This window comes from Alosa pseudoharengus, unplaced genomic scaffold (assembly GCF_046254945.1).
Source record: "Alosa pseudoharengus isolate Yale_2024_CS ecotype anadromous, Long Island Sound unplaced genomic scaffold, YU_APseudo_1.1 YU_APseudo_1.1_scf_2, whole genome shotgun sequence".
NCBI classification, from domain to species: Eukaryota; Metazoa; Chordata; class Actinopteri; order Clupeiformes; family Clupeidae; genus Alosa; species Alosa pseudoharengus.
Window position 1 is genome coordinate 15,245,334 of NW_027468663.1, and position 17,037 is coordinate 15,262,370.

General features: G+C 41.1%; 2 protein-coding genes across 7 annotated transcripts in view; one reads left to right on the plus strand and one right to left on the minus strand.

Annotated features, from left to right (window-relative positions):
- LOC143133930 (uncharacterized) lies at positions 1–15,428 on the minus strand. Of its 2 annotated transcripts, none has more exons than XM_076293908.1 (4): positions 15,400–15,428; positions 1,261–1,379; positions 996–1,101; positions 1–777 (listed from the first exon to the last, which is right to left on the minus strand). In XM_076293908.1, the coding sequence occupies exons 1-4, from the start codon at positions 15,404–15,406 to the stop codon at positions 110–112; spliced, it is 900 nt and encodes a 299-aa protein (XP_076150023.1). In that variant the 5' UTR covers positions 15,407–15,428; the 3' UTR covers positions 1–109. The 2 variants fall into 2 exon arrangements, with proteins under 2 accessions (XP_076150023.1, XP_076150022.1); XM_076293907.1 differs by lacking the exon at positions 15,400–15,428 and adding an exon at positions 1,500–2,042.
- Positions 10,652–17,037, plus strand: part of ctnnd1 (catenin (cadherin-associated protein), delta 1) — a 27,943-nt gene continuing 21,557 nt past the window's right edge. For 4 of the 5 annotated variants that reach the window (XM_076293896.1, XM_076293899.1, XM_076293898.1 and 1 more), the window contains exon 1: positions 10,747–10,977. The gene's annotated coding sequence lies outside the window, so the exon portion shown is untranslated. Of the gene's footprint in view, positions 10,702–10,746; positions 10,978–17,037 lie in introns of those variants that run through there. The other variant, XM_076293901.1, reaches the window with a different exon arrangement.

Genomic DNA, 17,037 nt, shown 5'->3' on the forward strand with positions numbered 1-17,037 from the left:
ACGCAGAGGTCTATTTATTGGTCTACCACAGCACATCTTTTTCTCCACATCAGTAAATACTCAAAATTCCATCTCACATCAACACAGTTTTCGTCTCCATGCCAATGAACTATTGTGTACAATACTGCAGTGCTGTTCTACGATGTGTTTTGAGATGCTGGTCCAAGTGGCTCTTGCGGATGAAGCTGCGGCCGCACACCTCGCAGGCATACGGGCGGTCACCTGTGTGGGCCCTCTCGTGCCTCTTCAGGTGGCTCATCCGGGTGAAGCGAAAGCCGCAGAGACTGCAACAGAACGGTCGCTCTTTGGTGTGCTTGGGCATGTGCCGCTTCAGTTGGCTGAGGTAGGCAAAGCCCTGTCCACAGTATTTACACGCGAAGCGCTCAAGCATGGATGATTTTCTTGGCTTCTGTGCCACTGCAACTTCACTACCATGGCCAGCGGGGACTCCAAGCCCTGGAGCTGCTCTCTCACCAGAGACATGAAGGTCTGTAGGTAGGGGAGGGTAATTTGGGGGATGGTCGGAGTAGGATAGGCGGTGAGGGAAGTGGTCTGGCAAGGCGCTACCCAGGGTACCGATATACAAGTCTGGTTCCAATGTAGCCAAATCTGGGTTAGGACCTTGACTCTCTGTCTCCATCTGGTGGATAGACTGCAGTGGACTCAGGTGATGTTGTGTGAGTGAGAGACCATATGGCTCTATGCTGTCCCCTGCTGGTGAGTTTTGAATACAGGGACTTGGCCTCTCCATCTTTATGCTGCACACCTGATGTTGCTCTGCATAGTAGATAAAGTAAGAACATAAGATAACATTAGAAAGTGATATCACCAGAGGTACCATTATCCCAATAGGACTAATTTAACAGCATGACACTTCAAAAACCTGCAACTCTTCAACTACCTGTGCTACTGAACCTGTGCCAAAACAATTACTGATTTAAACATCAGGCTATATTTACATTTAAATATTAAAGAATTATTACATTAATCCTTACCTTCACTCCAGCCCTCTTCTGACCCAGGAACTGGGTTCAATTGCATCTCTTCTTTAATCTGGCATGACAAAGGCTCTCTGTTCTCTTCTTTCAGGGTTAAATGGGTCTATACATACACAAAAACACACAGTTCACTCATTGATCACTCATGTCTTACCTAGACAGGGAGTGTTCTGTGTATCAGTAGGCATACAAGTAAGTTGCATATGGCTACTGTAATTAACTGCAACATAAAAACCTTCACAGAGACAGGGATAGTGCTTACATGTTCTTTGACATATATCTCTTGCTGTGGATAGTTTTCTTGTGAAGATTGCTGGTCATTCCACACTCTGCAGTCCTGATGCAAAGTGGTCTGTCCAGGGTAATCCTTCTGTTTGTTTTCTGGAGAATGAGCATGGAGTGAGAAACCTGATGAATATGAGCTATTCTTAATTCTTAATAGCTTGGTATGAGAGAACCAGCAACCATATGTTTATGTGTGACCTCCCGAGTAAAACTTACTATGTCCACCATCGAGTTGAGCTGCCACCTGATCACTGTCACTTCTGCAGTTTATGTTATCCTTAAGTCTTTGACCAAGAACAGTACATTCCTTTCGAGGTGTTCCTGTATCCCCCTGATCTGACAGTATAGATGTGCACAGCTTCACAGCTCCACTTTTACTCCGACATCGGGATGTTTCTAAAAGCGAAGCTGTATAGTCCTCCATTAGTTTGCCAATGTCTGCTATAGCGGATCTCACCAGAACCTCCATGATGGAGGACAACTGATTGTAGAAAAGCTCTAGCTCTAGCATTATGTATGTAATAGACTAAACAGATGGGAATTTTGAATTTTCGGAGACAAAATCAGATAGAAATATGTTAGAGATAGGCCGCTGAATGCCTCCACGTCTTATTTAAGTAGCAAAAACTGAGAGAGCTCGTCCATCCAGCGGTACAATACAGTATGATGCGTAACCGAATGAACAGCACAGACGAACTATTACGCATGTGCCGTAAATACCAGAGAAGAGGGGGCGAATGGGATTTGACATAGGTCCTAGGTCTAGGCCCCGTCACGTCATGCATTGAACCAAAACCAGTTAAATAGCAAAAGGCAGCCTATGGATGATTTCCAGAAATTTAACTGGTTGCATTAGCCAGGCAGGCAGCTGCAGTAAGCCTATTCGCAAAATTCCAATACTCAAGTGCCTCATACTTGGAGGGAAGCAGGTAACACACAGATAACATTTGTATGTGCATGTTTTTAACAGGTAGGCCTATCCAGTAGCCTATCCTGCTGTGGGTTGCAAATCTTCTCCCCAAAAGTGGCTGGATGTGTTTGCATCTCTGAATTTACGAAACTCATGTGGGGTCAAGCTATGGCTGACAGTACATCCCCTAGGCCACCATTCAACAATAATAACATAATAATTTAAAATAAAAATAAAATGTGGGTTTTATATTTAAAAAAGTAATATCACTGTACTAATACATCATCATTTTTCAAACTATGAGTTCTTCAAACTATTTTAGAAGTGAATTATTGTATGTCAGCACTATAAAGAGGTACAATAAAGAAGCTTTGCAAATTCTTGGTATATCAGCAAATACTAGACATTAAGGCTTACAAAAGACCAGAACAGATTGTGCAGAGGCTAATGTATCCAGCAACTGTCCCTCGATGTGGGGTGGCATGGTAGAGGCAGAGAGGCCATAGTCAATCTCACCCCACCACTTCTGTGTTGAGTTGAAAAGCTATAGTCCGTTAAACAAATGACTCATTTCTGTAAAACAATAGCCTTACTCGGGTAGCCTGTTTGATTCATATTTGAACGGTTTAGTCTCGGATGGCAGCTCATATCAACTGATTTTGCATGCTACACAAATCATTTGGCCCAACCATTTTCACAGAATATTATGAGGGTTTGTTTAGAAAGGCAATGCACCTATACAGTTAACAAGTATGACATTTTAATATATGATTTGAATAACTAAATATTGGCCAGACTTATCAGAAATTAGAAACATTTCAAGGCAAGTTGTGTCACCTAACTCGTTGACAGGGTTGGGTCAGATTACTTTGAAATATAATCCATTACTGACTACAAATTACATGCCATTTTTTGTAATCAATAACGTAATAAGTTGGATTACCAAAAACATGTAACGTAATCTGATTACTTTAGGATTACTTTTAGATTACTTCAATAAATATGTCCATTAAGTAAGACACCACCACAGAATTGATGAAAGAATTCTTATTCTATTTTTCTCTGCTCTTCTCCAAACATGCACAACTCCGCTTAACCTTTATAAGGGCACACCTGGACAAAGAATTTAGCTTTCGCTGAATTTTTTTTGACCCAGAGACATGGCCTGAGATTGGCATAAAAAAGGGAAGCATTAAACCCAAATGACACCATGTCCATTTCAATTGTGGGGGTGAGAAATGTATTATTTTGGGATATTTTGGGATTTATTATTTTTCAACCAGGGGGACCTGGTGACTTTCTCAAAGTAAACAGTAACACTAAAACAAGAGGCTACATTAAGATTAGGAGGAAAAGATCAGGCAGTGTGCCGAGAGACCTGCCCCAATATAGTGGGGTTGTTTAAGGCTCAGTCATTTCAAATTTGTGTTAAAGTTTGGTTTTCACTTCCAAGTTGAAGTTTAGGGTCTATAGAACAATTTGAGTCCGATATAAACTGCTACAACTTTTCATTAGATTATCCAATTTTAACATATGAGGTAGGTATGGATTCAGAATTAAAAGGAGAAACTGGTGTGCTAAGCATTTGGTTACCAGATTTAAAACACACTTTATAATAAACACACCTTTAGCCCATGGACAGCAAAATTGTGCTTTTTTTAAGATAAAGGGTGGAAATGCCCTCAAAGTTGCAATGAAACATCATTTTTAACTAAATTCTTTGATGCAACAGTTGCTTTTCTGGACCAGTGAGTGACATTTGGGTAATTTTCTGCGGCACACCTGATGATCTCTCACGGCACACTAGTGTGACCCGGCACATTGGTTGAAAAACACTGTCGCAGGCCTAATCCCTTGCATTGCCACAAACAAACATTAGGCCTATGATATCCCAAGATCGATAGATAGATTGATAGATAGATAGATAGATAGATAGATAGATAGATAGATAGATATACTTTATTGATCCCTAGGGGAAATTCAAGAAATACAATTTTTCATGTAGTCCAGGCAAAGTAAGGTCTGACCCAAAACTTATTGCAACAGAATTTATTTTCACATTTTTATATTTCAATTGGTGATTTAAACACCATAGTAAAAGTCCATGAAAATCCAGTTGGTGGAAATATGTTAAAATGAGGGTTGTTTTATGCATTATCTTTCAGCAAATACTGACAAAAATTGCATTAGAATGTTGTAGAATAAGCATTCTAGAATATCCGATTTTTAGAATATTGCATTGTTGAGGAACATTCTTTTATTTTCAAAGAGTTAGTACATTTCTCATGCTTATTTCAGACTGTTTTGTTGCAAAATTGGTGTCTATTTTTACATGTTGGCCCTTTGAATCAATGGAAATGGTTGTTGACGGGGATTGACTGATAGACTGTCTGTCCAATCAGAGGGGCCTGTATGATGCCTCTTTACTTTGTACAATTTTGGCTAAAACAGTAGACAGTATGTTTATGTAAGTGAATGAAGATAAATTGTAAAGGTTGAACATGGGGTTGAATGGGGGTTTCTGGGCTATAGGGCCAGATAATAGCGGTATTAAACCGATGATGTATCATCTTGACTAAGTCCCCAAAACATCTTCAAAAGTGACCTCACTGCTAATAGCTTATTTAGAGGGCATGCAGGTAAAAGCCTGTCCAGCCATTTAACTACTAATGTAAACGGCAGGAGTTACTGAATGGTACAGTGACTTTGTCTGGAAGTGTGGTCTATTGTCAGATGAAATGAAAATGAGCTCTTTGGCTAGAAACTTTTGCTATACTGAAAAGAACCCCATGCCTAATGAGAATTATGGTGGAGGGGCTGTGCTATTGTGGGGCTGTTTTTATTCCCAAAGGCCTTGAGAACCTAATTAAGGTGCATGGTGTCATGAACACCAAGAAAAACCTGAAAATTTTCTAAGGAAATCTGCCAATCTCTGCCAAGACACTAAAAGTTGGTCATGATTGGATCATTCATCAGGTCAATGAACCAAAGCAAATGTCCAGATCAAAACAAATATTGTTTGCTGAACACAAAATCATGCTTCAGGCATTGCCATCTCAGTCCCCAGATCTAAACTCCATAGGAAAACAGTGGGGTGAGTCAAAGAGGAGTGTGGACCTAGGAATCTGGACGATCTGGGGAGATTTTGTAAAGACGAACGGTCTTAAATCCCTTGTTTTGTATTCTCCAACTTTATGGGGTTTTATTGGCAAAGGGAGGCTTAAGAAGTTATTACAAGCAGGTGTGCCAATAATTGTGAGCAATGTGTTTTTGTTACAAATATTTATTACAGTGCATGAAAATGCACTGTACTGTTCTTCCTAGGCTTCTTCTTCTTCTTCTTCTTCTTCTTCTTCTTCTAACGCAGTTAATGCAGCTTCAACCGTTTAACGTAGAAACTTCATTCAAACTGCGTTGCGTAGGTCTTACTTAGGACGTGGGCTTTGTATTTTTCATCTTTGTAACTTTTATACTTTTTAAACTATTAATTAAAAACTGTTCAAAATTTCCCCATAGACTTAACATGGGCTGATGACATCACAATAGAGCCTTTAAGCAATTAGAATCCTATGGCAGGTGTTCGGGCCACCTGGATCTCAACTGCCAGTCTCTGGCTTTAAGCATACAAACTGGCCCTATTAAGACTACACATCCTGTCCAACTGCTTCCTCTGCCAAAAACGGTTTCAAAATAAAAGTCCTCACTACAATATTTCACTGTTAAACAATTTAACCCTTCAAACTACTGAACTTTTTAACTGTTCAGCCATTGTAACTGTTACTTGTCATCAACTATGACTCCCACTGTAGCTAGTTAACATGGTTAACATAGTTAGCATGTTAGCATGCTAGCATGTTAGCATGCTAGTTAGCATTTATAGCAAAACTGCTAAAATTGATTAGCTAAGTTAGCTAAGTAACATGGTTAGCATAGTTAGCATGCTAGCATGCTAGTTACCATTTTTAGCAAAACTGTTAAAAATGATTAGCTAAGTTAGCTAAGTAACATGGTTAGCATAGTTAGCATGCTAGCATGTTAACATGCTAGTTAGCATTTTTAGCAAAACTATTAAAATGATTAGCTGTTAGCTAAGTAACATGGTTAGCATAGTTAGCATGCTAGCATATTAGCATGCTAGTTAGCATTTTTAGCAAAACTCTTAAAAATTATTAGCTAAGTTAACTAAGTAACATGGTTAGCATAGTTAGCATGCTAACATGCTAGTTAGCATAGTTAGCATAACTACTAAAAATTATTAGCTAGGTTAGCTAAGTCACATGGTTAGCATAATTAGCATTTTAACATTGCTAGCGTGCTAGTTAGCATAGTAACTTGGTTAACATTATTATCTTTGATAACATAGTTAGCATAACTACTAGCAAACATTAGAGCCATTCCAACTGTCAGTTATCGTCAACTATCTACCTAAATAATTTAACCATTTAAACTATCCACCTATTTAACTGTTCAGTCATTCCAACTATATTAAACCTCATCTACTTAGCAACCAGTATAGTTTGTTTTTACTCTGTATGATATTTTACATCATATTTTTTGCATTTTCATGCACTAGTATTTCCTTCAGGAAATGCTTTTCTAGTTTATTTATGAGATTTTTCTTTTTCTCCAAATAAATTTGCTTCCCTTCAAGGTAGGATTTTTCCTAATTTCTTTTATTGTGAGATTACAATAAATCACCAACAGATTGTTTTTTTATACCAGTTTTTAGTCAACTTTAACCGAGGTGCCAATAATTCTGGAGTGTATATAATTGCTATATTGCTATAATTTTAAACTATATTTTCTGATTCAAAGTTGAACAACTGAACAACAGCTGAACTACAGCTATAAAACTGACTAAAAGCTAGATTCATGTCAATTCAGTTTGGTTTTTACAAAGTTAAATTGTGTTTTGTTTTATAAATCATGATATTGAATTTTGCAGTGCAAGATGCCTTAAAGACAGTAGACAAATGCAGAAAGAAAGCCACAAAAGGCAGTGGAGCTCTCTCTCTCTCACACACACACACACACACCACACATACAAACAAATAGATAAAGATTTCACCTGGTGGGGTAAATGATCTATATACCATAGTATGATGTAGTTTGTTGTAAGATTCCATGTTGAATTTTGTTTCAATATGGGTCGCTATAATTTAACGGATTGAACTGTAAATTATGCTGACATATGTTTAAAAATCATGTTTCATGTGCGCCTTTTTCAATTTGAGCCCCTGGCCCTCCAAAGGTCTCTGCACGGCCCTGATATAGAGAGCTAGGCAATGCCCATGATGATGACTGAGCTGTGTAATGGGTCTGTTGCCTATAGACTACTTTAGGCTATCACGACTACTTCATGACTACCTAAAACCGTCTTTATTCAGAAACTGTGTCATTGGTCATTGACTTATGTACTCAAAAATAGCCCTCTAGCCTTTTTCACAAGCCTGTATTACGCAATGGGTTGCTCAAAATTCCACGCACATTATAATTGATTTACTTTCTTCCAGATATAAAGTTCTTTTGTGATTTTTTTTGTGAATAAAATGATGGCTTGATTGAAAAAAGTTGGTACTCATGATCCTAAATTCATAAACTCAAAGTTGCAAGTTGGATGCTTAATATCACATCGGCTTTATGCAGCCATATTTGTGTATGGGTATCCTAGGTATCTTTGTGCTTCAGGGATATTCTGAACAACGATCTTAAATCGAGTTGAGTGATTACCCAGGCTTAATTTACAATAACTTTAAAAATAATGTTTCATTGCAACTTTGAGGGCATTTCCACCCTTTATCTAAAAAAAAAGCACAATTTTGCTGTCCATAGGCTAAAAGTGTGTTTATTATAAAGTGTGTTTTTAATCTGGTAACCAAATGCTTAGCTCATCAGTTTCTCTTTTTAATTCTGAATCCATACATACCTCATACTGTATGTTATATTTGGTTAAACTAGTCAAAAGTTGTAGCAGTTTAAATATTTTGCAGCGCCCCCTAGAGGCTAATTTGTTATCTGTGTGTTTGACACTCGGACTCAAATAGTTCTATAGACCCTTCACTTCAACTTAGAAGTGAAAACCAAACTTTAACACCAATTTGAAATGACTGAGAAAATGTACACATACATACGACCCCACTAATAGTATGTAAGTCAGTAAGTATATCTTTTGATCCTGTGAGGGACATTTGGTCTCTGCATTTATCCCAATCCGTGAATTAGTGAAGTCGAACCGGCAAGCCCAAAGGCCGAAGCCCTAACCAGTAGGCCATGGCTGCCCCAAAAGGTAGCATTTGAACATTAAATCACACAATGATCCAAAACATACAGCCAAACAAGGCAAGAAATGGTTAACAGAGAACAATATCAAAATTTTAGAGCGGACCTCAATCCGTAAAAAAGTGAGCACAAGGCCAAAGTGATGGCAAGTAATCGTTCCTGCCTCAAAACCCAGATTGCTGCTTAAAAGGTGCAGTCTACAATCATTGTGGAGACATGAAGAGGCTTAGTGGGTATTATATGAACCATTTTGAGAGCTGTGGTGGTAAATAAAGATGTGTCCAGTGATTGTTTAAAAAGGGTATGAGAAAATCAATATTTGCCAGGGTTATGAATAATTTTGTTCTTAACTATATCTGAAAAAAGTCTAAAAAGTGAACATCCGAATGAACTGCTTGTCAAATTAATAGGCTATCCTAAAAAAGTTGCATTATTTGCATGATAAAATGTAATCAGGTAATCCCCAACAATGTAACTGTAATCTGATTACACAATTTTTTTTATTGTAATCTGGGCTGATTATAGTTACTTGATTTTTGTAATCTGATTACGTAATCCAGATTACATGTAATCCGTTACTACCTAACCCTGCTTGTTGAGCTCCCGAACCTCAAATTGGGCTGATAAGATCAATGGTCAACACATGCAAAAAATAGAGCATTAACCTATTAGGCTGTTTTGCTAATTTTGTTACATGGTATTGTAGATAGTTTTTGTTTTCATAGTAAATTATCTTTGCATTATAGCCCGTTGCATCAAGGCACACCAAAAGTCAAACCAAAATGCCAAGGCACACTGATTTATGACTACTGATTATGAATTATATTAGGCTACACACACATTATTAGATCAATAGATAGATAGATACTTTATTGATCTCCAGGCTATAACAAGTGTGTTCATTCTCATGCCCATATTTTTTCTGTGTTCATGAGCCGAGACCACAGCAATAGGCTTATGCTTACATGATGCTGACTGAGCTGCAAAATAGATATGCAGCCTTGGTTACTTTATAAACCACTTTATGATGCCTTTTTAAAACGCTTCGTGTTCCACAAAATTCCACATTTCACATGATAGCACAATGGTTGAGAACTGATACTAAGATGATTAGTTATTGAAGACATCTCTGAGCTCTGAAATGTGCGAATCATGACTATTTCAAGATGAACGTTTTTAAACTATTTGGGCTCGCTCTTCCTGTTATTGCATGGTACAAGGGGCAGCCGTGGCCTACTGGTTAGCGCTTCGGACTTGTTACCGGAGGGTTGCCGGTTCGAACCCTGACCAGTAGGCACGGCTGAAGTGCCCTTGAGCAAGGCACCTAGTCCCTCACTCCTCCCCAAGCGCCGCTGTTGTTGCAGGCAGCTCACTGCGCCGGGATTAGTGTGTGCTGAGTGTGTTTCACTAATTCAGGGATTGGGATAAATGCAGAGACCAAATTCCCCTCACGGGATCAAAAGAGTATATATACTTATACTTACTTATGCTTATACATTCTCAGTGATATTAATGATTTGGTCAGACAAATAGTATACAGTATAGGCTGCTAACTCAAGCTGGTTAGGCCCTGTCCCGGTGCTGATGAGGTTTGTTCTATAGGCCAACATCTGTGACAGGTCTCATAGCATCTTCCTTAACTGAGGGCATGTGTAACAGTTCGTTTGGAATGACTGTTTTGTCACTGATTTTGACTCTCAGGTCAAGCTCAAATGTGGTAATTTCCATGACTTTGATACAGCAGTCTTTTCCATTCAAGGTGAAAGTCATGGTGTTTTCTGAAAAGGGACTGATGGCAGTTGGGCTACAATCGCATAGGCTAGAGGGACATTTTCAAGAAAATTGTCTATTAGCCCACACAATATTGTGATAGTGTGACTAGAGACATTTTATGAGCCGAATGTGTTGGTGTGACACACACTGTGCGCACTGTAATGACTTTTTATGGTAATGGATTTCTTTTAAATGTCCCTGCACATCATATGTGAGTTTTTTTTTATTTACCCTTGGCCACTGACAGCAGGTGTACAAACTTGATAACAGGCAAATAAAAATGAGGACAAAAAGAAATGTGGGTATATGTGTGAAAATGAAGAAGGCGCGTGCTTTCTGATATTACGGTAGTGGCCACTAGTGTGTGGTTTTTCCAAGTAGGGGAGGAGACAGAACAGGAGGAGTCGCGACGAAGAGGGAAGAGAAGTGAACAAGGCGAGGAAGATAGCTAGGAAGGTGGGTTTTAAAACCAGTACAAAAGTTCATGTTCATTGATATTCGATTTCTGTGAGACCTTTTATGGGCGCAACGTGTTGTATAATTGAGAAGGCTTTTGAAGGATTCGCGCTGAAACAGTGAATGAACGAAGGGGCTATAACGCCCTAATTTCGTTCAGCAACGTTTGGAATTACAATCACTTCCTACCGCTTGGAAATCAGTATCTGGCAATAGCAGCCTGTTTCGATAGGCCGAGACCCGAACCACACTCCGGACTTGCACAAAAAGACAAAGGTAGACTTATTTGGACACTGAAATGTAGTTATGTGTGTGTATTTTTTGTTTGATTTACATGTTAACGCTACTTTGCCGCTAACTTTCTAGTCGTAAATTTAATTCTGCTGGCATGCATACGATGAAGTTGGTTGGCTTGTCGCTAGCTAGCTCTTTGGCTAACGTTAGCTAACCAAGGATAGCTAGCAAGTGGTTACCGCAACGCATACTTTAGATTGCTAGCAGATAGCATTATGCCTTAGGCTAGCTGGTTCAGCCTGGGTCCAACGTACTCTTATAGCCCTAACGTTTACGATATATTATTGTGTGTATGTCCATGTAAACGAACATTATACTTCTATTCTTTTAAGAATGCCACATGTACGTAATAGTCTGGATGTAATACGTTTAAGGTTGTTGTACCATAGCTTAGTCAAAATCAATGATTCGTCTCATTACGATAAATTACCAGCGACGTTATCGCTAACGCTGCATAGAAAGTGTTACGTTTTAGTTCATGGTATCAGTTTGTTATAAACCATTGGAGCTGGCAACACTCTGTTACCGACGTGTGTACATTTTCCATCATCTGAAACGGGTCCATCATAACATTTTCTGATTTTTATTTTAACGTTAATCTCTTGTTGCCGAGTTAACGTTTACCAGGTATATCCATCTTATGTTACCCATTATGGTAGCGAGAGCTAGAACGGTCAGACATTAGTGTGTGCTAGTAGTTCATACTATTTTTGTTGTCCGAGTTTTGCTCTAAAGAGGCTACGTGGTGATCTGAACAACGTATAATAAGTTGTAGAATTGTAACTTTCTAAAAAGTAATTTTACATCAAAGTTGTTTACTGAACACCCATACACTCTCCCGCTCGTTCACCGGCTGGCTTACGCTGTCGAACAAAATCGAGGCGAGGTCAAAGCCTGTGAACACCTGTGTTCACGGAAGTGCGCGTCTGTATTGGTTCAAAATGTAACTTGTGCAGTGGAGGTCTTCAACAGGTAACCCACTACATAAGCTAGATAGACAGTGTTGGGTGTTTGCCTTGTGGTACAAAGTAACGACGTGTTTGTGATCATTGGATGAGTGATAGTAGTTGTTGACATAATAACTTGGTAGTAAGTTGGTTAGCCAACCCAGCTACATGCCGTGTTTGGTATATATTGAGGTTGTTCTTGTGGATATAAGAAGCATTCTTTAACGGGGATGAATATGATACATGAGTTCGCTTTGCAATGAACATGTCTTTTTCAGACAATTTGGTTTTAATTGAAATGTAAAGTGAAACTCGACGTCTCCTTGTTTTGGATCAACTGGGTAGTAGTCAGGAAAGCAAGGCAGAAACCTGTTGAGTGGGTATTTGTTGAAGGGGTGTGGGTGGGTGGGGGAAGGGGCAGGCGTGGTTCTGTGTTTTTAAATGGAAGCACTCGGCAGCGTCCGCCGTGTCCACCATAACATTTACACACAATTCACCTGCAAGTGGAAAACAACTTGGGACAGACGGCAAAAGGATGGCAAATGCACAGCTTCTTTCTATGCTTGGTGAAATGTTTAATTTGAACCAGAGCGACTGACTCGTCTGTCTGAATCCGTGAAATTAAGCTGTTTCTCTCAGAACAACAGTAGGACATGGTTGGGATTTTTGTGCATTCCACATGTGCTGCGGGCGTGTCTCCTTTGACCTAGGTTTTCTATGGAGAGCAAGGGCGAGTTTTTACATGTCACCCCCCCCCAACCACACACACGTAGGCTACACCAAAAAAGTAATGCAATGAGGACAAGACGGGCTTCAGTGGTGCAAGTCTTGAACCTATATAGAACTTATGATATCATTAAAAGTAACGCGTTGGTACGCTGCGCTGCCCGTTAAGGCAGACGTATCATTTGAACCGCTGTAATGAGAGGTTTATAGTTACGAGAAGGGTGTGTCCGTCCTACACGGAAGGGAGTTGTTTGGTTTGAAAAGAGACGGAGAGGTTTAGAGAATGGAAGCGTTCACCTCTGAACTATCTCTGGTTACCTCATCGTTTGTGTTCAAAATTCAGCTTTCGGCTTTGTGTTGGCTGTCTCATCCCGATGACACAGCTGAGAGGACAGTCATTACTTCCTGATCAGACTTTACCTTTACAAGCTACAACTCCTGCATTTCCGTTAGCTGGCTTTGCTGCGTCAGTTATGGCCAAAGCATGACCGACCAAGTCACATGCATGAACACACCTCCAGTGAACTCTTACTCGCCCAAACATGACTGGGGGTTCCACAGCTGTATTCTCTCTGTAGTTAACATGACTGTAGTGTGTGTGAGGGACAGGGGCAAGTGTGTTTGGGTGACTGAGTGTCTGCTGAGGAGCGTTGGAAGTTTGTGTTCCAAAGTTCAGGGAGGCGTTAGTCTGGAGCCACGCCAAGGCTAACGGTTTGGCTCCTCTCATTCAAATTTGCCTTGAGTCAGCAGAACCATGATCTGGGCCAGCTAGACCAGCATTTTAGCTCTGTCCACTATTATGGTCTGGCCAGGACAACTAGGGTTTAGTGCATATTTCATGCGTCTGTGTGGTGTATGTGTATATGTGTACTGTACCGTACCCGCCTCATCTGTGTGCCTGCCTGTTTGCCATCTTTTGCTGCACCTGTGCGGAAGGCTCAGAGTTCCTGATTTTCAGCGGGGCTTCATACAGGTCCTCTGTGCTCTGCCTGCAGCCAGAGGAGTCCTGCAGTCTGGGGCAGCTGCCTTCAGCCATATCAGCTGGTTATGAATGTGAGTACTGCTGGCCCTCGCTGAGTGGCTGTTACAGCTGTGTGTTGTGGTATGCACTGCAACGTGGGGGCTTCCTCCACGTCCACTAATTGTGTGGGAAGGAAGCATATGTCAACTGCCGTCAGCCCCTGCACTCGCATTGTCATGTCTGTGCTGCTAGCACTGACTCCGTGTGGCTATGCTAGGTGTTTGGGCACCGGGCCGCTAAGTGGCTTAGCAATCTAATGCCAGCGCCATTAGGAGACACATGATTAAGTGTTCAGGCAAATTGAATTACTCCGGGTGCTCTCTGCTGCTTAGGGATAATGCCCATGTTTCTGTCTGTCCATCCGTCATAAGCTGGATAATGATGGCACAAGCACCCTGGTTCAGCAGGTGTTCCCCACTTGTCTTGTGTGGGCTGGTCTGCACCCCCCCCCCCCCCCCACTTCATGTATATTGATCCAGCATGGATGAGCAACAGATGAGTGTTGTCTTCTACCCCCCCCCCCCCAACCCCCCTTGAGCAGCCATTTCTAGTGACAGGCACAAAGACCTGTTATGCGGACCTTTTCATTTTTGATAGACCATTTCATTGCTCTTAGCAGAACTGGTATTGCAGCAGTCTCAGGATCAGTTTACATGTCTCTGTACGCCAGCTTTAGCCTTAATAGGTAAAACTAGAAACAGGCTTGAATCGTCAGGAACCATAGCTTTACAGAGCACCAGTGTCATCTTTTGCCGTAATTCCTTAAGGCAAGACACTACAGGTGAATAGGGTAACATTTTTAACAAGCAGATATCACTATGAAACTTACCCAGTTGATTACTTACATTACTATGACTAGGCATTATCTAATTAAATATGCGCTAATTGGCATACATTTTAAGGCACGAAACCTGAGCATTGGATACAGCCAGGTTCAAAATTATGTTTTCATTGTGTTCAGATGTTAGATGGGGAAACATTTACAGAGGGATTTATGAATATCTACTTTTGTTATCCTGTAAATCAGAAAATGATGTCGATAGCCCTAAAAAAATTGATTTTTGCCATGTTTTTAAGCATAAAATGTCATGTAAGTCAGGCTAGGAATAATATATCAACAAACCCCTATGTAAAAATCTTCTACATATAGTTAGGCATACGTCTAGAAAGTTTGGTGTATGTATGTGCTTCTGAAGTGGAGTTTTTGTACTCAGAGTGGGAGAGGAAACTCATTTTGAGAAAACAGCCTATGAGATTCCATTCTCAGCCTAGACTCGCCTTTAAACTTTCGCGATTGGTTGCTGATACAAAGAAAGTGTCCATATATGGATCACATAGCGTGACACAGGAAAAACAGAGCTTTTGAATTTAGGAGAAATATACAGGCGCGAGCAGACACAATATAATGAAATAAACACCTAAATGTGTAAATCGGACTTTTTTGTTGTAGTAGTGTGATAGAATACATGCTAAGGTAACATACTAGCTAAAAATCTCGAAATTGACCAGTGCATGAAAAAACAATGTTTTCACCTGCTGTGTCTCGCCTTAAATGGCTAAGCTGGTGTTGAAATGTGGGGTCATGACTCATGACTGGTTGCAGGTGTGTGTGAGAAATTATATGTGTGTGTGTGTGTGTCTTTCTCACTCAGTCATCATATCATCAGATTCAACCAGTCAGTTACTCAGAGACAATGCGGGCTGACTCACCTTTCATAGAGGTGGAGGGGAGTAAAGGAGAGCAGGTTTAAGAGTGTGTGTGAGATAGAAAGAGAGAGCGAGGTCTTAAAGAGATGAGAGGGAGAGAGGCTGTACGGGAAAGGGGTGGATCCCTCAGCCATTCAGAGCAGCTGAGACAGGATCTGACATGCCACAGTTTCAGCTGGAATGCGTGTCATAGTGTGTGTGTGTGTGTGTGTGTGTGTGTGTGTGTGTGTGTGTGTGTGTGTGTGTGTGTGTTTTCCTGCCTTTTTGTCAGTGTGTTTGCTCTGGGAGGAAAAGGTGGAAAGCGGGTGGGGAAAACAGTTTCAGTAGCCATCGACGAAACTCACTGCTGTGTCTGTGTTTTCAAGGACAACTGCCCCCCCCCCCCTCTCTCTCTCTCTCTCTCTCTCTCTCTCTCTGACACACACATCCCATTGTTTTCAGGCCCACGCCACACGGACAGCTGCAAATATTTCCCGTGTGTGTGTAAGAGTTGGGCTGAAGTTATTTGAAGTGTAATATTCATTACTCGCACTGGCAAGGGAGGAGAGGGTGGCCAGGGTGGTTTTAGAACAGTCATCCGGTCTGGCCCCCGTTGGGGTGATTCCAGTGTTTGAGATATGCAGCGTTTTAATTTTAAGATTTGGTTTGAGGTCAAGCGCAAAGCTGATGTGGGATTTGTTTTGGTCCCCCGAGCCTCTTCTGGGTATTTGCACTGCCACTGGGGTTGCCCTGATTTGTCTTCTTTGCTGGATGTGTTGTTTCATGGTGGTTTTTGTGAGTGTTTTTTGTGTTTGTTGGTTTTGCCTTCTTGTCTGTTTTGTCTCGGGGAGTCACTCCTCTCAGTCCGTTTTGCTATGTTCCCCACACCGTGCCATTAGGCTACCCTGGCCTTTATTTGCATTTGAAGTCCAAACAAAAGGTCACACCCATGGCTGGGAGAGATTTACCATGTGGTCTGGTCAGTGAAAGAGCCGCTCAGTCACAGATCACCAGTGTCCTCAATCATAGGCGCACATGACCTGATTACCTGATCAGAAACTGTCTGTCCCAGTTTCGCTGTCTGTTATTACAGTGTTGAAAGACAGCATGACGAGGCTTTGGTGGACAGTGTAGCCTAAATAAGGGCCAAGGTTGTTCGTGCTGCGGATAATGTCCCCTGGCTACCTTGAACACAGCAGTGCTCATATCTCTCCAGCTGATTTTTGTCCTGTTAAAAGTAATGTGGAATTCAGAAGCTGGTGTCATGGTTTCACCCCTGGCTTGTTGAGACATTGGCTGAAAGTTGAAAGCTCTGAAATTATGTCATCCCAGACCAGCAGACAACTTCCTGCCAGCAAATGACATCATCCATATTTCCCTGGGAGTGCCATCATGCGGTCTGGGACTGAGATATGCACGGTAGTGTGGGCGTGTACTAATCACTGGCTGGGTGTCTAGGCAGGAGCGAGCGGGGGTTGTTCTCTTTACACAGGGATTGTTTTATCTTCATAAATCAGCGAGTCAGATGTGTAGAGCATGTAGGCCTGAGAGTATCTATCTGAAGCTGGGCTGAAGTTACTTTTCCGTGTCTCCGGTGAGACTGCGGCTGTTGCTCTCCTGACAGGAGCCCAGAATAACTCCGAGGCCCCTGCTTCTCCACGC

Bases quoted from the DNA above. Each gene is read 5' to 3' on its own strand.
- LOC143133930 (XM_076293907.1), bottom strand. From the start codon at position 1,794: ATGCTAGAGCTAGAGCTTTTCTACAATCAGTTGTCCTCCATCATGGAG. The intron at 1,102-1,260 runs GTAAGCACTATC...GTGTATGTATAG, and splicing joins AGATATATGTCAAAGAACAT to ACCCATTTAACCCTGAAAGA. The intron at 778-995 runs GTAAGGATTAAT...TCTACTATGCAG, and splicing joins AGAAGAGGGCTGGAGTGAAG to AGCAACATCAGGTGTGCAGC.